General features: G+C 42.0%; 1 protein-coding gene across 2 annotated transcripts in view; it reads left to right on the plus strand.

Annotated features, from left to right (window-relative positions):
• Window positions 1-20,490, plus strand: part of RASGRF2 (Ras protein specific guanine nucleotide releasing factor 2) — a 394,559-nt gene that overhangs the window by 191,557 nt on the left and 182,512 nt on the right. For both annotated transcript variants that reach the window (XM_040421496.1, XM_040421497.1), the window contains exons 4-5: window positions 813-902; window positions 5,124-5,377. In XM_040421496.1, coding sequence (XP_040277430.1) covers window positions 813-902; window positions 5,124-5,377 — 344 coding nt within the window. The remainder of the gene's footprint in view (window positions 1-812; window positions 903-5,123; window positions 5,378-20,490) is intronic.

Genomic DNA, 20,490 nt, shown 5'->3' on the forward strand with positions numbered 1-20,490 from the left:
CACAATAGTGCGTCTTCCACAGATCCCTCCATAACAGTGTGAAATATTCTGTTATTTTATTACATTTTTTAGCACACCTTTTATTTTCCTCCTTTAAAATCTAGGTGCGTCTTATCTTTAGGTGCGTCTTATCAAGCGAAAAATATGGAACTGTGGCATTGCTGTAATCGAACTAATTCACAGAATGAAGTTAACATGTCAGTTTTACCGTATAGGGAATGCTGTAAAAACAAAGCTCATAGAACTATGGCGGAATTAGGTTTTTTATTTCCAATGTCACCCATTTGGATTTCTTTTCCTTTTCCTACATCATATGGAGTATTAAATGATGCTATTAGAAGTACAACTTGTCCCACAACTAAAGCCCACATATGGCTATGTGACTGAAAAAATTAAAAAGCTATGGCTCTATAAAGGCAGGAAGTAAAAAACAAAGAAAAAATAATGGAAAAATCATTGCATCATGTAAGGATTTAAATGTGGATGAGTTGCCAGTTTTTCAATATAGATTCCACAACTAAAATCTCCAAGAAAGTCCAAGAAATCCTCATTCAAGTGAATCATGTGAATGAGACAAAGTAAAAACCATCTGCATAGATTGTAGGACCTGCTGCCGATTTCTCACAGTATGTCCTATTTGTTGAAGTTGTTTCCACAGATGTTGGTCAATGCAAAGATTGAAATCTGCATCATAATTTGTGAATTTTTTTTGTCTAAATGTGGTCATTGTGGAAATGGGGAGGTAGAAATGTTTCCACTCAAGGATTTGAAGGATGAAATGATTAAAGCACTCATTATGTTCTGTTCTCCAGATTGTAGCCCTCAATAAAACAAAGGAACGGATGCGTCCTTACCACATCAGCCATGAGGACGAAGATCCGGATATCAAGAAAATAAAAAAGGTAACCAAAAACTTCAATATCTGAATGGTGAGGGTCCAACACCCGGCACCCCCGCTGATCAGCAATTTGAAAAGCAGGTGACACTCCATGCCAGTGAATAGAGCAAGTAATTGTAATTACACTACGCTGCCGCTCCACAGGAGATGACGCGTAGTGTAATGAAGAGGAAGCAGCGCTCGCCTGGAAACCCTGACTCCTCTTCCTGATCAGCGGGTGTGCTGGGTGTCGGACCCCTGCCGATCAGATATTGATAACCTATATATTGCTGCACAACCCCTTTAACCCTCTTTATGCTTTTACTTAAAATATTGCAGTGAGTTAATTAATAGCAAATAAAAAGGTTAGAAAGTGTTGCATTTGGTAGAGCAAAGCTAGTGAAGTTGTGAATGGGTTAATTAATTTTGTAGCTCTAGCCAAACTTGACATTCAGATAATTAAGAACAAAGAACTGAGTTGTGCAGAAGTTTGTTTTCTGCTATGGTTACCCAGTTATGACTGCAATGCACACAGCAGGATGGCAGACACAAGGCAGTCTTTGTTCTGTTCTGCTCTTATCTTCTATATCCAAAAGTCCATTTGCTGCTCCATTTTAATGGGTGAACATGGGCCCCTGTTCTCGGAATTGGCGGGGGTCCTAGTGGTCAGAGCCCCACCAATCAGACACTTATTTGCTATCTTTTGTATAGGGAATAAGTTGTTCCAATAGTACAAAGGTTGAAAATTTTTTATAATTTCGGCATCACGTTTAAAAAATCAACTACTTTATTCGGTCACATCAAAAACAAATCCTTCCAAAATGCATAAATCAAAAGTGTTTCAGACAAACAGTGCTTTAACAAAAGGTCACTTCATAGGAAACAAAAAACAGCCCACCAAACAAATGATGATGGGGGTATAAGTATATTCAGTAATTCCAGCAATTTGTATATACATAAAACCCTAGTTTTATTATGTTCTCGTATTAAGAACAGACTAAAAGACAGACATCCATCAGAAAAACACTGCTTGCACATTTCAAACCAGCATGGTTCTTAGCTATAGCTATGAGAAAGAACCATGCAGGTTCAAAACGCGTAAGCAGTGTTTTCTGATAGAAGTCCGTCTTTTATTCTGTTCTTAATATGACTGCACAGTAAAATTTTGATTTCGTGGATACACTATATGCTTTAACAAAGGTTATCTAGAAAATTCCCATAAAGATTTGCCATCTGAACCAGAGTTAGGGGGCTGCAAAAGCTGCCTGCAGTTATGTAAATGACTGGTTTAAGCAGTGTATGGGATTATTTCTCTGTAAGGATCGGCAATGATTAAATGCACCTTAAAGGGTTTCTACCACCAGAAATACTGTTATGTAGCTGACTGACATTAGCGATGCGCTAATGTCAGCACTACATAACGGTATGTTTCTAACATTAGTCCCTGCAGCCGTTTTTGTTAAAAAAGCACTTTTATTATATGCTAATGAGCCTCTAGGTGCTATGTGGGCGTAAAATCACCACCTAGAGGTTCCGTCCACTCACGCTTTATCCCGCCCAGGTCCAGTGTTCTGCCCGCCAAGCTCCTCTTGATTGATGCCACTGTTCCCTGCATCGTTGGCGAAATCCCGTGCCTGCGCCGTTCACTTCTGTCTTCAGCGCAGGCGCAGTGAGTGAAGGCCACTCTCCTGATGCCGGCTTCCTCACTGTGACGTAGTCGGCGCAGGCGCAGTGAGGAATCCGGCACCTGGATTGCATCATTCACTCACTGCGCCTGCGCTGAAGACAGAAGTGAACGGCGCAGGCGCGGGATTCGCCAACAATGCAGGGAACAGTGGCATCAATCAAGAGGAGCTGGATAGGCAGAACACTGGACCTGGGCGGGATAAAGCGTGAGTGGACGGAGCCTCTAGGTGCTGATTTTACGCCCACATAGCACCTAGAGGCTCATTAGCATATAATAAAAGTGCTTTTTTAACAAAAACGGCTGCAGAGACTAATGTTAGAAACATACTGTTATGTAGTGCTGACATTAGCGCATCGCTAATGTCAGTCAGCTACATAACAGTATTTCTGGTGGTAGAAACCCTTTAAAGGCTATGTACAACTTTGGGAGCAATTTTTTATTAGTGCATAGTATTTATAATAATTAATGATAATCTTTTTTTTTCAATTGGTCTTTATTAAAAATATGGAATTTTTTTCTCTGTACAAAGCTGAGATGCTCTGCTAGCAAAATCTGAATTTGCTCTCTGCTCTGTCAGACAGGATGCTGATGGGCTCTGTATCTCTGCTTTCAGACCTTATAAACACTCATCAAATTTCAATCCTTATCTTACTGATAAGAATGTGGGTTAAATAAGTGATTAATTGGATTGGGCATCACTCTTTATCAGGCAACACAGACAAGTTGGTTGGTATATCAGAATTTTTTTTATATATGATACTTTAAAATAATTTACAACATGTTGCTTAAAATTCATACATTCAATCAATGTTAAAACTCAGACTAAAACTTATATAGAAGTGTACATTTTGAAGTTTTAGTCTGAGTTTTAACATTGATTGAATGTATGAATTTTATGCAACATGTTGTAAATTATTTTAAAGTCCTTAGGGGAGGGGGGGGGGGGGGGGGGGGTCTGTTGAGCCAATAAGTCCAAAGGCAATTATAACCCTGATGTGTATTAGCAGCTATACTTGTGGGAGAGCACAATGTTCAATAGAGCAATGTCCAAAGAGATCAATATCATCCCCAGATTTTGACAAGTTGCAATAATCCAATGCTATACTTTGTATAGAATATATAGAGTACTTTACCCCTCCTGTGTTCGGCCCGTTTGTGCACCAGTTTGTCAGATGCGGTGCTTTAAGCTTCCAGGACCTGTCGGTAAAGTCTATGGGGTTTACACCCTTGGCTGAATAGCAGTGTGATTTCTTTGCTCTGCTTTGACCTTCCAGGACCTGTGGCGTCCCACGTGGTTGGCTGGGGCGGTCAGATGACTTGAATTTTTTGGGTTTTCAAATTAATCTGTAGATGTTAAAAGTTGAAAACAGACGATTTCCAAATGTTGTTCCTTGATGTTCCCTCACTGTCTTTACCATACGCGTTTCGGGGTAACAGGCCCCTTCCTCACTGAGGAAGGGGCCTGTTTCCCCAAAACGCGTATGGTAAAGACAGTGAGGGAACATCAAGGAACAACATTTGGAAATCGTCTGTTTTCAACTTTTAACATCTACAGATTAATTTGAAAACCCCGCCTGGAAATTTAAGTCATCTGACCGCCCCAGCCAACCACGTGGGACGCCACAGGTCCTGGAAGGTCAAAGCAGAGCAAAGAAATCACACTGCTATCCAGGCAAGGGTGTAAACCCCATAGACTTTACTGACAGGTCCTGGAAGCTTAAAGCACCGCATCTGACAAACTGGTGCACAAACGGGCCGAACACAGGAGGGGTAAAGTACTCTATATATTCTATACAAAGTATAGCATTGGATTATTGCAACTTGTCAAAATCTGGGGATGATTTTGATCTCTTTGGACATTGCTCTATTGAACATTGTGCTCTCCCACAAGTATAGCTGCTAATACACATCAGGGTTATAATTGCCTTTTGACTTATTGGCTCAACAGCCCCCCCCCCCCCTTAAGGACTTTTAGTATATAGTAGTGTACATTTTGAAGTTTTAGTCTGAGTTTTAACATTGATTAAATGTATGAATTTTATGCAACATGTTGTAAATTATTTTAAAGTATCATATATAAAAAAAATTCTGATATACCAACCAACTTGTCTGTGTTGCCTGATAAAGAGTGACTCCCAATCCAATTAATTACCTTTTTACTTTACCAGCATTAGGGAGTGCTGTCGAGCAGTGCACCTACCCAATAGCGGATCAGAAAGTGAGCCACCAACCTTGTGCTATTTACGGGTTAAATAAGTGTTTATAACCTCTTAGTAATTTACAGATACGGGTTATTAGATGACCAGCACAAAGTGAAAGTAGGATGCAAACAGTTAGAAAAACTGTTAACCTTTTGTGACAGAATGGCTCAATATTTTTAATAAAGACCACGTGAAAAAACAATTTTTTGCCCCAAAAGAGTAAACTTCAATCATAAAAAAAATTGTCCCCGGAGGTGTACATAGCTTTTAAAGGAGCTGTTTACACTTTTTACAGCATTTAACTACAGGTATGTGCAGTATATTGGTCAGATTGGGTTGTGCATTTGTGTTTATCCAGGTTCAAAGTTTCATGCGTGGCTGGCTTTGTAGAAGGAAATGGAAGACAATCGTGCAAGACTATATATGTTCTCCTCATGCGGAAAGCATGAGAAAGCGGAATCAAATTGTCTTTAATATGGTGGAAGCAGAGGCAGAATATGTCCATCAGCTTTATATCCTTGTGAACTGTTTCCTCCGGCCCTTGAGGATGGCTGCAAGCTCCAAGAAACCATCCATCAGTCATGATGATGTCAGCAGCATATTCCTCAACAGGTAACATTTCTTCTTCCTGTTTGGCCTTCGTTCACTTTATTTCCCAATAGACATGAATCATAAAATATACCTTTTGAGTTTTCAATTCCAATCTACACAGGGGCGTAGCTATAGAGGGTGCAGAGGTAGCAGTCGCTACCGGGCCCAGGAGCCTGAGGGGGCCAAAAGACCCTTGTGCCACATAAGAAGACATCGGTATTATGGAAAGTGCATGCTGGTCAAGTTACACCCCTGGCTGGAGGGAAGGCGTTAGGTCAAGAATTTGGCATGGGGGGGAGTTGGGGGGTGTCGTTTAAATTTTTGCCTTGCTGGCCACAAAGCACTGAGGGAAGGGGGGGCCCAAGCTGAAATCTTGCACCAGGGCCAATGAGTCTTTAGCTACGCCCCTGAATCTACATGAACTTCACTTACTGAATCAATGAGGAGTGTGGGTGACATCTCTTTTACATTGGAGTGAGGGGTGTAAAATAACAAAAACATTTTGGCAAAAGTGACCTAAAAAAGTCACAAAGGCCCTATTTTGTGACTCTTTTGAAGATAGTTTTCTGGAATGCATGGCTTGAAAAATTGCCTTTGTAGTGTTAGATATATCAGTGACATTGGGCTGTCTCTTAAATGATTTAGGGTCCATTCACACGTCCGTAATTTGGGTCCGCATTCGTTCCGCAATTTGCGGACCCATTCACTTTCAATGAGGCTGGAACGGATGCAAATCCGCATTTTTGGGATCCGCATCCGTTTTTCCGGGATCCATTTTTTCAGGATGCGCAATTTTGTTCCTGAAAAAAATAGAACATGTCCTAAAAGGCATTTTCTATTATAGTGTCTGTGATGTGCGGTCCGCAAATTGCGGATCGCACATTGCAGGTGTCCGTGTTTTGCGGATCCGCAAAACACTTATGGACGTGTGAATGGACCCTTAGTCTGCTATGACTATTATAAACCTGACTGGATGAAGGCTGGTATGACATGACTTATCTTGATTTTCCATTCTTCACATTGATGAAGACCATCTTTGTATATCTTCCTCTGTGTCTGTGGAGCTTACCCTGAAAACACGACTGACATGATAAAATCATCAAACAGTTGGTATTCTGAGAAATGTCTGTGCAGATAAAGACTCATGTAATAATCCATCACCAATCCCAGTGATTGAATCTGAGATTCCCATGTTTGCTCATAAAGGAAGTGGTTTATCTTCGATGGCATTTCCTCAGTTTTTTCTTTATTGTGTGTTTAGGGTGGTCAGCTCTTTACAGATCTTGATAAAATAAATTGGGTAGAAGGAGACATTCTGTAGCTTGGTAATGGTATATTTCCTGTGTATTTACTGCATAGATATAATCATTCGCTTTCCATAGCATATTTACTGATGCAGATTTGACGTCTTGCTGCGGAGCATCTTTATCCAGTCCTTTAAAGACTGATGTTGTCTTGAAAATCAGTTCAGTAAATCATTTTTCATGATGAAAATGCAATTATAAAATACCTGCTGGCATCTTCTATAGTCCTCTTCAATACATATTAACTTAAATAGCCTAAGGAACAGGAATTGATGCTCATAATTGAATTTGGGAAAGCCCATTAATAAAAATAGTCCCATTACAAGGGACATATTTCTATGAGCTGGCACCAGGGTGGTTTCTAGAGGAATGGAAATGCTGATAATGTGAACATTAGTATAAAAAATAAATAAATAAATACATATATATATATATATATATATATATATATATATATATACACTCACCTAAAGAATTATTAGGAACACCATACTAATACGGTGTTGGACCCCCTTTTGCCTTCAGAACTGCCTTAATTCTACGTGGCATTGATTCAACAAGGTGCTGATAGCATTCTTTAGAAATATTGGCCCATATTGATAAGATAGCATCTTGCAGTTAATTAAGATTTGAGGGATGCACATCCAAGGGCACAAAGCTCCCGTTCCACCACATCCCAAAGATGCTCTATTGGGTTGAGATCTGGTGACTGTGGGGGCCATTTTAGTACAGTGAACTCATTGTCATGTTCAAGAAACCAATTTGAAATGATTCGAGCTTTGTGACATGGTGCATTATCCTGCTGGAAGTAGCCATCAGAGGATGGGTACATAGTGGTCATGAAGGGATGGACATGGTCAGAAACAATGCTCAGGTAGCCCGTGGCATTTTAACGATGCCCAATTGGCACTAAGGGGCCTAAAGTGTGCCCAGAAAACATCCCTCACACCATTACACCACCACCACCAGCCTGCACAGTGGTAACAAGGCATGATGGATACATGTTCTCATTCTGTTTACGCCAAATTCGGACTCTACCATTTGAATGTCTCAACAGAAATCGAGACTCATCAGACCAGGCAACATTTTTCCAGTCTTCAACAGTCCAATTTTGGTGAGCTCGTGCAAATTGTAGCCTCTTTTTTTATATTTGTAGCCCATCCGCCTCAAGGTTGTGCGTGTTGTGGCTTCACAAATGCTTTGCTGCATACCTCAGTTGTAACGAGTGGTTATTTCAGTCAACGTTGCTCTTCTATCAGCTTGAATCAGTCGGCCCATTCTCCTCTGACCTCTAGCATCCACAAGGCATTTTCGCCCACAGGACTTCCGCATACTGGATGTTTTTCCCTTTTCAAACCATTCTTTGTAAACCCTAGAAATGGTTGTGCGTGAAAATCCCAGTAACTGAGCAGATTGTGAAATACTCAGACCGGCCCGTCTGGCACCAACAACCATGCCACGCTCAAAATTGCTTAAATCACCTTTCTTTCCCATTCTGACATTCAGTTTGGAGTTCAGGAGATTGTCTTGACCAGGACCACACCGCTAAATGCATTGAAGCAACTGCCATGTGATTGGTTGACTAGATAATTGCATTAATGAGAAAAAGAACAGGTGTTCCTAATAATTCTTTAGGTGAGTGTATATATATCCATAGAAAAGGTCAGGCAGCACTCCTTCTCATGCAGCTGTAGCTATAAGGTGCCCGCGGTGGTCCCCCGATACAGGACGATGAAACAACAGAAGAAAATCCGAAGCACTCCTTGAAGTAAAAAACGTGTAGTTTTATTCACACATGTCAAAAATAGACAACGTTTCGGTTCTCTCACAGAACCTTTCTCAAGTCAAGTGAACATAAAAGTGCATACGTGCATATATAAATACATCTCCACATTGTTACCAATTAGTTCATCAACCAATCAAACAACAGTGCACTCCCCTCCTCGGGTAAGCTACAATTCATAAAATCAACTCCACATGTTAACATGGATATCGAAGACTTCAGTATGGTTATTCATATTTCCAATCGTGATAATTCATCAACATGATAGGTGTATACAAGTGCATAAAGTAAAGTGCATGGTGCAATAAAAAACTTAAGTGCAGTAATACCTTGCTGGGGGTTCTGTATAGGAATAGAAGGAGAAGGCGTCTTAACTTCTGTGGAGGCACGCCACTCATTCGCGTCTATTCCTCCTCAGTGCGCATGTGTCAGTCCTTCCCCCCTTGTGACGCAGTACATAACCACCATGCGTCATCCATAGGCGGAAACCAGCGTCGTGAAGTACGATCGGCTCTGCCAGGGTCCAACACGCACGTCATACATGCGCCGCAGCAGTCGACCGCGCCACGTCACAAGTCTATTCAGCCATTTCTTCTATTCCCTATTACCAGACACTATCACCCAGCTCAGGTAAACGCCTGAATTGAAAATTCAAACAATACATATCCGGAAACACATCGCGTATTCACGTAAATTGATCCCTGTAGCTTCCATTGGGTTCACCCCATACAGCATGCAAAATACATCAGAGCATAAGCACTACGGAGGGGTATTAACTGACCATTCCTCCTGTCACCCTAAATTCGACATTGAACCCTTTGGGTTTCAAAGTATCAAGCCGAAAAATCCACCTGAATTCAGTTTTCTTTAAAATGTTTAATCGATCACCTCCTCTATCTAATGGTTTTACATGATCAAAGATCATAAATCTTAGGTCATTTTCATTATGGTTTTTCTCAAAAAAATGTTTTGACACGGACAAATCTCTTCTTTTATTTCTAATGGACTGTCTATGGTTATTCAACCTGGTTTTCATATCGCATGTGGTTTCACCCACATAGAGCTTTTTGCAAGGGCACCACAAAACATATATCACCCATGACGAATCACAAGTGAGATAGTGTCTTATGTTAAAGACTTCCCCCGTGTCTGGATGTGCGAACACCGATCCTTTGTCCATCAGTTTACAGTTCACACATCCCAGACACGGGAAAGAGCCTGTGCGCCTTGTCTTCAAAAACGTCTACTTAAACTGACCCTTTTCGGGCAGTCTGGAGTGTACAACCTTATCCCTAATGTTCCCTGCTCTTTTATATGCCATCATAGGCGGATTTTTGAAGGCGACTATACTGGGGTGACCACTACTTAGTAGCCCCCAATGGCGCCTCACTATCCTTTCAATATTTGGGCTCAACTCATTGTATGATGACACAAAAGGTAATCTATCGCCAGCCTGTCTATTGTTTAAGGTTAACAACTCCTCTCTAGGGATTTTTCTTGCTCTGTCAGCATGTTTTTTCACTAACTTTCTAGGATAACCCCTGTTTATAAAGGATTGTTCCATGTTAGTCAATGCCAAATTCATATTCTCATCTTTATCCACTATTCTCCGTACTCTAAGCATTTGGCTAAACGGTAAGGAATTTACCATCCTTCTTGGATGTCCACTAGCAAAATGCAATAATTTTTTCTTATCAGTGGACTTAATGTTCAAATCCATATGTATTTGGTCATCCTCAATGTACACCTGCGTATCCAAATACTGCACCCGGTCAACCGATGCCGTTAACGTAAATTGGATCTCCCTATCAAGGGAGTTCAAAAATACGTGAAAGTCCATCAGCTGCTCCATGGTGCCGGACCAAATGAGGAAGATATCGTCTATGTACCTCCACCATGTCAAAACCTGGTTGAAGTGGGGAGATACATAGACAAGACGTTCCTGAAATGACCGTACAAAAATATTCGCATACGTGGGCGCGGCATTGGACCCCATCGCCGCGCCCATCGTCTGCAAATAAAACTGTCCCTGGAACATGAAATAATTGTTCCTCAGAGACAGCTCCAACAGTGTCAGTACAAACTGCCGAACAGGAGCGGAATACTCTGATTGTCCCAGCATATCCGCTACAGCCGCCAAACCCTTTCCGTGACTAATCGAGGTGTATAGTGACACAATGTCAAAAGATGCCAAAATTGCCCCCTTCGGAACCTGCATCCCTTTAATCTTGGTCATGAAGTCTCCAGTGTCCCTGATGTATGATTTAGCACCCATTGCATACTCCCTCAAAATTTTATCTAGGAAGATATTAATATTTGATAAAATCGAATTCCTGCCTGAAATTATTGGCCGTCCTGGAGGGTCAATCAGCCTTTTGTGTATTTTGGGTAATACATATATAGTGGGTATAACTGGAGACTTCACCACCAAGAATTCCTTAAACCGCACATCAATGACGCCATTATGTATCGCTGTATTCAACTGTGCTTCAATTTTACTAGCAATGTCGAATCTGGGGTCCCTGACAAATGGCTCATAGACACCAGGTTCGCCCAATTGCCTCTGTATCTCTTTTATATACTGCGAGGTGTCCATAACCACGGCCGCACCACCCTTGTTCGCGGGCTTGATGGTGAGATCGGGGTTCCTGGACAAACTCTCTAAAAGAGACATTTCCTGCGCCGTGATATTTGGTTTTACAAGTGCGTCAGATTTGGTTTTGTTTCTCAACAGGGCTACATCTCTCTTAACCGCCTCGTTAAAGCACTCTAGGGCATGTGAATTTACCATAGGAACAAAATCACTTTTCAAATGCAAACCAAATTGTTTCAGGGTCAGTCCACCATTTGGTGTATTGACCTCATTAATATTCATGGCCACAGAGGAACCAGAGTCGAACCACACCCTCAGTTTAAGATTCCTGAAGAGGCGGTTCAAGTCCAGTTCCAGCTGAAACCAATCGGGCTAAGCCTGTGGGCAAAAGGACAGTCCTTTGTTCAATACCTTCAATTCATGCTCAGTCAGTGTATAGGATGAAATGTTTACCACTACATTTGACTCTACTTCTTCTTTGTTACATTCATCTGTCTGGAGTTGTTGGTCCTCATTAATCTTTGTGCTCTGGTTTTTCCTAGATCTTCTGTGTCTAAGACCTCCCCTTCTAGTGGGGCGTCTCCCATAGCTACACGTGTTCCTAAAAAAGTTCCAGGCTGGCTAGAGTTGACGTCATCACTTGTATCTTTATTTCTCACCCATTTATTTGATTCCTTGTTGCGTTTTGATGTCTTCTTTGGCATTAGACTCCGGTCCATATGCCAAGGTTGTTCCCAAGTGTAAATATGTCCAGACCCATAATCATTTTGGTCTCTATGCCATTTTGACCTTTTGATCTCTTCAAGGTCTTTCCGCATCTTTTCTAAAAAAGCTTGTTGTTTTATCAAAAAGGCATCAACCTCACTAGTAGACAAGGTGAATTTTAACTGTTGTTCAGTATCCTGTAATTTGCTCCTTAATACCAACATTTCCTTCTGCGAAAATTCAATATTTAATAACATGACATCCATCGCATATTTATTTGAAATGGCTTCAAAGCGTGCTCTGAATTCGCCATCTTGTGAAAACATATTCGGCTTCAGACGGGATCGCATCCCCCTTGGTACGCTTATTTTTGTAATATTGCGCTAGTGTGAGCGAATGTAGCTCTATGGATAACAGCTTTTTGGTAATGCTTTCATAGTCCCTCTTGATGTTAATAGCGGAGGGCACATTGAGGAAGGCAGCGTCCCCCTCCACATTTCCCATGATCCTCTGTATATCCACATTACTGTATGCAAAGACATGTGTATCAATGTCCCTTTGTTGGGATGTAATACCTTGAGTATTGGTAGGGTCGGGTGCAAAGCCTTCAATCGCCAATCCATAGAAAAGGTCAGGCAGCACTCCTTCTCATGCAGCTGTAGCTATAAGGTGCCCGCGGTGGTCCCCCGATACAGGACGATGAAACAACAGAAGAAAATATATATATATACAGTAGATATAAAAAGTCTACACACCCTTGTTAAAATGTTAGGTTTCTGTGATGTAAAAAAATGAGACAAAGATAAATCATTTCAGAACTTTTTCCACCTTTAATGTGACCTATAAACTGTACCACTCAATTGAAAAACAAACTGAAATCTTTTAGGTAGAGGGAAGAAAAAATTGTAAAGTAAAATATGGTTGCATAAGTGTGCACACCCTTAAACTAATACTTTGTTGAAGCACCTTTTGATTTTATTACAGCACTCAGTCTTTTTGGGTATGAGTCTATCAGCATGGCACATTTTGACTTGGCAAGATTTGCCCACTCTTCTTTGCAAAAACACTCCCCATCTGTCAGATTGCGGGGGCATCTCCTCTGCACAGCCCTCTTCAAATTCAGGTCTGGGCTCTGGCTGGGCCATTCCAAAACTTTAATCTTCTTCTGGTGAAGCCATTCCTTTGTTGATTTGGATGTATGCTTTGGGTCGTTGTCATGCTGAAAGATGAAGTTCCTCTTCATGTTCAGCTTTCTAGCAGAAGCCAGAAGGTTTTGTGCCAATATTGACTGGTATTTGGAGCTGTTCATAATTCCCTCTAGCTTAAAGGGGGTTGGCCATCCTAAGTATCAAAAATCTAAAGTGCCCCAGACAATAGCCAAAGCCATGAAGTATTTATATCATGTGACATGTACTGGCTATATGTCATTTTTCTAACCTGTTTACCATGGCACACTTCCCTGTATCCTAAGAGAATTAAGTAATGTCATAGCCAGACCCTTATTTCTGATATTTACAGACTCTATACTGACAGGGAGTGTTCCACAGGATTGGCGCATAGTAAATGTGGTGCCAATATTCAAAAAGGGTGCAAAAACAGACCCCGGAAACTATAGGTCGGTAAGTTTAACATCTGTTGTGGGTAAACTGTTTGAAGGTTTTCTAAGAGCTGCTATCTTGGAGTACTTCAATGAAAACAAGCAAATAACATCATATCAGCATGGCTTTATGAGGGATCGGTCATGTCAAACTAATCAGTTTCTGTGAGGAGGTAAGTTCTAGACTTGACAGTGGCGAATTAATGGATGTTGTATATCTAGACTTCTCCAAGGCATGTGGGTAAGTAACGATGATAGAAAACAGAGGGTGGTTATTAACGGTACACACTCAGATTGGGTCACTGTCACTAGTGGGGTACCACAGGGGTCAGTATTGGGCCTTATTCTCTTCAATATATTTATTAATGATCTTGTAGAAGGCTTGCACTGTAAAATATCAATTTTTGCCGATGACACTAAACTGTGTAAAGTAATTAACACAGAAGAGGACAGTATACTGCTACAGATGGATCTGGATAGATTGGAGGCTTGGGCAGATAAGTGGCAGATGAGGTTTAACACTGACAAATGTAAAGTTATGCACATGGGAAGGAATAATGCAAGTCACCCGTACATACTAAATGGTAAAACACTCGGTAACACTGAAATGGAAAAGGACCTAGAAATTTTAATAAACAGCAAACTAAGCTGCAAAAACCAGTGTCAGACAGCTACGGCCAAGGCCAATAAGATAATGGGTTGCATCAAAAAGGGCATAGATGCCCGTGATGAGAACATAGTTCTACCACTTTACAAATCACTAGTCAGACCACAGATGGAGTACTTTGTACAGTTCTGGGCTCCTGTGAACAAGGCAGACAGAGCAGAGCTGGAGAGGGTTCAGAGGAGGGCAACTAAAGTAATAACTGGAATGGGGCAACTACAGTACCCTGAAAGATTATCAACATTAGGGTTATTCACTTTAGAAAAAAGACTGAGGGGAGATCTAATTACTATGTATAAATGTATCAGGGGTCAGTACAGAGATCTATCCCATCATCTATTTATCCCCAGGACTGTGACTGTGACGAGGGGACATCCTCTGCGTCTGGAGGAAAGAAGGTTTGTACACAAACATAGAAAAGGATTCTTTATGGTAAGAGCAGTGAGACTATGGAACTCTCTGCCTGAGGAGGTGGTGATGGTGAGTACAATAAAGGAATTCAAGAGGGGCCTGGATGTATTTCTGGAGTGTAATAATATTACAGGATATAGCTACTAGAGAGGGGTCGTTGATCCAGGGAGTTATTCTGATTGCCTGATTGGAGTCGGGAAGGAATTTTTCCCCCCTTAAGTGAGGAAAATTGGCTTCTACATCACAGGGGTTTTTTGCCTTCGTCTGGATCAACTTGCAGGACGACAGGCCGAACTGGATGGACAAATGTATTTTTTCAGCCTTATATACTATGAGTGTAGTCAGACATCTCTGTATACAGTGTACAGGGGGGTCACAAATCTGTATATACAATATACAGGGGGTCTCACATCTCTGTATACAGGGGGTCACGCATCACTGTATACAGTGTAGAGGGGGTCACAAATCTCTATATACAGTGGTGGGGGGTCACAAATCTCTATATACAGTGTACAGTGGTGGGGGTCACATATCAGAATATACAGTATACAGGGGTCACACATTACCAGTGTACACGGGTACCTTATAAACAGTATATAGTTGTATGTGTCCTACCTGTACACTGTATATAGAGACAACCCCCTTTCCTGTACACTGTGTATAATGATAATAATGAGATCCTCTGATGCAGGGGTCACACATCTCTATATACAGTGGGGGGGGGTCCACATATCACTGCATACAGTATACAGAGGGTCACACATCTCTATATACAGTCGTGGCCAAAAGTTTTGAGAATTACATAAATATTGGAAATTGGAAAAGTTGCTGCTTAAGTTTTTATAATAGCAATTTACATATACTCCAGAATGTTATGAAGAGTGATCAGATGAATTGCATAGTCCTTCTTTGCCATAAAAATGTACTTAATCCCCCCAAAAACTTTCCACTGCATTTCATTGCTGTCATTAAAGGACCTGCTGAGATCATTTCAGTAATCGTCTTGTTAACTCAGGTGAGAATGTTGACGAGCACAAGGCTGGAGATCATTATGTCAGGCTGATTGGGTTAAAATGGCAGACTTGACATGTCAAAAGGAGGGTGATGCTTGAAATCATTGTTCTTCCATTGTTAACCATGGTGACCTGCAAAGAAACACGTGCAGCCATCATTGCGTTGCATAAAAATGGCTTCACAGGCAAGGATGTTGTGGCTACTAAGATTGCACCTCAATCAACAATTTATCGGATCATCAAGAACTTCAAGGAAAGAGGTTCAATTCTTGTTAAGAAGGCTTCAGGGCGTCCAAGAAAGTCCAGCAAGCGCCAGGATCGTCTCCTAAAGAGGATTCAGCTGCGGGATCGGAGTGCCACCAGTGCAGAGCTTGCTCCGGAATGGCAGCAGGCAGGTGTGAGCGCATCTGGATGCACAGTGAGGCGAAGACTTTTGGAAGATGGCCTGGTGTCAAGAAGGCCAGCAAAGAAGCCACTTCTCTCCAAAAAAAACATCAGGGACAGATTGATCTTCTGCAGAAAGTATGGTGAATGGACTGCTGTGGACTGGGGCAAAGCCATATTCTCAGATGAAGCCTCTTTCCGATTGTTTGGGGCATCTGGAAAAAGGCTTGTCCAGAGAAGAAAAGGTGCGCGCTACCATCAGTCCTGTGTCATGCCAACAGTAAAGCATCCTGAGACCATTCATGTGTGGGGTTGCTTCTCATCCAAGGGAGTGGGCTCACTCACAATTTTGCCCAAAAACACAGCCATGAATAAAGAATGGTACCAAAACACCCTCCAACAGCAACTTCTTCCAACAATCCAACAACAGTTTGGTGAAGAACAATGCATTTTCCAGCATGATGGAGCACCGTGCCATAAGGCAAAAGTGATAACTAAGTGGCTCGGGGACCAAAACGTTGACATTTTGGGTCCATGGCCTGGGAACTCCCCAGATCTTAATCCCATTGAGAACTTGTGGTCAATCCTCAAGAGGCGGGTGGACAAACAAAAACCCAGTAATTCTGACAAACTCCAAGAAGTGATTATGAAAGAATGGGTTGCTATCAGTCAGGAATTGGCCCAGAAGTTGATTGAGAGCATGCCCAGTCGAATTGCAGAGGTCCTGCAAAAGAAGGGCCAACACTGCAAATACTGACTCTTTGCATAAATGTCATGTAATTGTCGATAAAAGCCTTTGAAACGTATGAAGTGCGTGTAATTATATTTCACTACATCACAGAAACAACTGAAACAAAGATCTAAAAGCAGTTTAGCAGCAAACTTTGTGAAAACTAATATTTGTGTCATTCTCAAAACTTTTGGCCACGACTGTACAGTGGGGGTGGGGGTCACATATCACTGCATACAGTATACAGAGGGTCACACATCTCTATATAGAGTATACAGAGGGTCACACATCTCTATATACAGTGGTGGTGGTGGTGGGGGTCACATATCCCTGTATGGGGGGGTCACATATCCCTATATACAGTGTGCAGGAAGGAGAGGACACACATTTACAGATGAGACCGGTAACTGCTGCTATCACTGTTGGTCTGGCTGTAATAAACATGTCAGTGATAGGATCACAGAGCAGAGGGGCCATAACCAGGACAGACACTGGGATTGCTCACAGTTTGTGTTCCACAGCACCTTCCTGGCTCTGCTACATCCTCACATACAGCAGTAGCCTCTCAGTACAGGAGACAGAGTGGATCGAGTCTACAGTCAGTCAGCTTCCATCAGCCATCACAGCTTCTCCTCATAGTCTCCCTTTCTACTGCAAAAGTTTCTTTATTTTTGCTTGAATCCTCCTGCTAAGCCCCTCCAGCCCTGCACAGCCAGGAGTGTCAGTCACAAAAGGAAAGCAAATCTTCAGGCATGGACGGAGTTTGCTCCTCCATGGCACCTGCAGCTATGGACGAGACGGGCAGCTGTGAGAGCCGGACAGGAGGGGGCGTGGTGAGAGCAGGACAGGAGGGGGCGTGGTGAGAGCAGGACAGGAGGGGGCGTGGTGAGAGCAGGACAGGAGGGGGCGTGGTGAGAGCAGGACAGGAGGGGGCGTGGTGAGAGCAGGACAGGAGGGGGCGTGGCTGCCAATAGCAGGATAACCCGACAGATTTGCTTAAGAAGATCTATTAGTAAGTGTAATATCTCCCTACTTTCTGTACAGTTGTAATAAGTGCTAACAAAGTGGCCAACCCTTTTAACTAAGGCCCCAGTTCCAGCTGAAGAAAAACAGCCCCAAAGCATGATGCTGCCACCACCATGCTTCACTGTGGGGATGGTGTTCTTTTGGTGATGTGCAGTGTTGTTTTTGCGCCAAACATATCTTTTGGAATTATGGCCAAAAAGTTCAACCTTGGTATCATCAGACCATAACACCTTTTCCCACATGCTTTTGGGAGACTTCAGATGTGTTTTTGCAAAATGTAGCCTGGCTTGGATGTTTTTCTTCGTAAGAAAAGGCTTTCGTCTTGCCACTCTACCCCATACCCCAGACATATGAAGAATACGGGAGATTGTTGTCACATGTACCACACAGCCAGTACTTGCCAGATATTCCTGCAGCTCCTTTAATGTTGCTGTAGGCCTCTTGGTAGCCTCCCAGACCAGTTTTCTTCATAAATTTTGGAGGGACGTCCAGTTCTTGGTAATGTCACTGTTGTGCCATATTTTCTCCACTTGATGATGACGGTCTTCACTGTGTTCCATGGTATATCTAATGCCTTGGAAATTCTTTTGTACCCTTCTCCTGACTGATACCTTTTAACAATGAGATCCCTCTGATACTTTGGAAGATCGCTGTGGACCATGGCTTTTGCTGTGGGATGCGACTAAGAAAATGCTTTTTCATTGCTTCACCCACCGTTCCCTCTTCAAATACAAAAAATACAAAAGGGATTAAAAAGTCATACACACTCCAAGATGGTATCAATAAAAATTACATATCACCTTGCAAAAAAGGAGCCCTCACTTAGCTCTGTAGATTCAACTTTAAAAAAGTTATGGAGATCATAACTTTTCCGAAGTTTTTATTTCTTTTTTAAGTATTAAACTACAAGAACAACAATATAAATGTGGTACAGCTGTAATTGTACTGACTCGTAGCATGAAGGGAACAGGTCAGTTTTAGCGTATAGGAAGTACCATAAAAATGAAACCCATAAAACTAAGGCGTAGTTGTTTTTTTTTTTTCCATTTCCATTCCATTTGATGCCATTAGAAAGTACAATTCACTTATGAGTGTGTATAAAGGGGTATTTGTATGTGAGACTTGTGACACAGTGAGAGGTTTGGTCTGGGAAAACAGGTATTTTCCTCCCATGTGCTGCTGGGTTGATTTACAGCGAGGTGAGGTGAAATACCGGACCGGATTTTTAGTGCCGGCCCGAGTTTTGGCAGCACCTGGCTATCCTTAAATAGGCAGCTGGGCTCAGAAGCCATGTCTGTGTGCTGGGCTGGAGAGTTGAGACCCGTGTGTCAGGGGAACAGGCCGCCTAAAGCCTGTATTTGGACTTTCCGAGGCAGAACTGTCACCAAGGTGACTTTTTGTTATATTAACTTGCTTTTGGGTGTGAAGTAACGCCAACACTGCAAAAGTGACGTTTTGTTTTTGGCACTATGAATAAACACTGAAGTTTGAATTGCAAACTTGTATTTTGCCTCTGTACTGCGGCCGTCTATCCTAACTACCAGAGCGAATCTCCACAGACTGAAAAAGCATAAAAACAGTAAACCAGTGAACGTGAACCAGGTCTTTAATGAATATGGAACAATATGAGACAATTTTTTAATCATCATACTTCTTTTTTCAGCATCTGTTTTCCTTCATCTCTTTATATATATATAAAAATGAGTTTCTGTCTGGACGTCTGTCTGTAATTTATGCACGACCAAACGACTGGACCGATCTTCACCAAATTTGGCACACAGGTACATCAGGTGTCCGGGAATGTTTTAGACCGGGTCTCCGCTCTCTAGGACATACTGTTCCTGAGATGTTCCCAAAAAATTACCTGCATTAGCCAATACAAGCCCCCAACTGTCATGCACACGGTCACATGTCCCTTATCAGCCAATAGAAGCTCACAGGTCCTACTCCAGGTTTCCAAAAGGTTCACAGGTTTTAGCAGTTCGCAGGTCCTTAAATATTCAGTCCATGTGCTGATTAGATACACAGCTCAGCAGACAGTATCACACAGGTTATAGCCTCCGGTATGTTCATAGTTAGGCTCCACCCAGGGGAACCTGCCGCGGTCTCCTTCTCCTATGCTGTAGCGCTGGCCAATCGCAGAGCTCAGCTCATAGCCTGGCTATGAGCTGAGCGCTGCGATTAGCCAGCGCTACAGCAGGTTCCCCTGGGTGGAGCCTAACTATGAACATACCGGAGGCTATAACCGGAGAACGGAGCGGCGCCCGGGGATAACAGTAAGTGCAGGGGGATCCCTGGGCGCTGCTCTACACGTCTGTATAGTCAGTTTAGATACTTTATTCTGGTGAAAGGTCCTCTTTAATTTTACAGGTCTTCTTTAAGGGGCAGATTAGAGCACTAACTGAAACCCTCCCGGACACAACACTAAGGTTTACTGACACATTTCGATATGAACAGCTACGCCACGCTGTAAAATACACCTAGAATAAGAATTACCTTAAAATTGCACACCATACTTTTTTAGATTTTTGTTATGATATGTCACTAAATAGTCCTGTTACATCACACGTCTATGCAAATCTGAAGCACGAATGTACTAAACAGATCACATTTAAAAGTGAAGTTAAATGGGAAATAGACCTACAATGTAATGAGCACATTCCATGGGACACTATTTATGGGAATATTAAAAAGGCTACAGTCTCTCATGCACATATGTGGATTCTTCTTAAAATGATACATCGTTTATATTACACCACCACAATACAAGTCTGAAAATTTTTCTCTTCATATCCCAACTGCCATACACACGGTCACATGACCCTTATCAGCCAATAGAAGCTTGCAGGCCCTTAGTCTCCACATACACACTTTACTCCAGGTTTCCATAACAACCCAGCCATTTTTCTTCACTGCTGTAGGTC

Source organism: Bufo bufo, chromosome 2 (assembly GCF_905171765.1).
Source record: "Bufo bufo chromosome 2, aBufBuf1.1, whole genome shotgun sequence".
Lineage (NCBI taxonomy): Eukaryota > Metazoa > Chordata > Amphibia > Anura > Bufonidae > Bufo > Bufo bufo.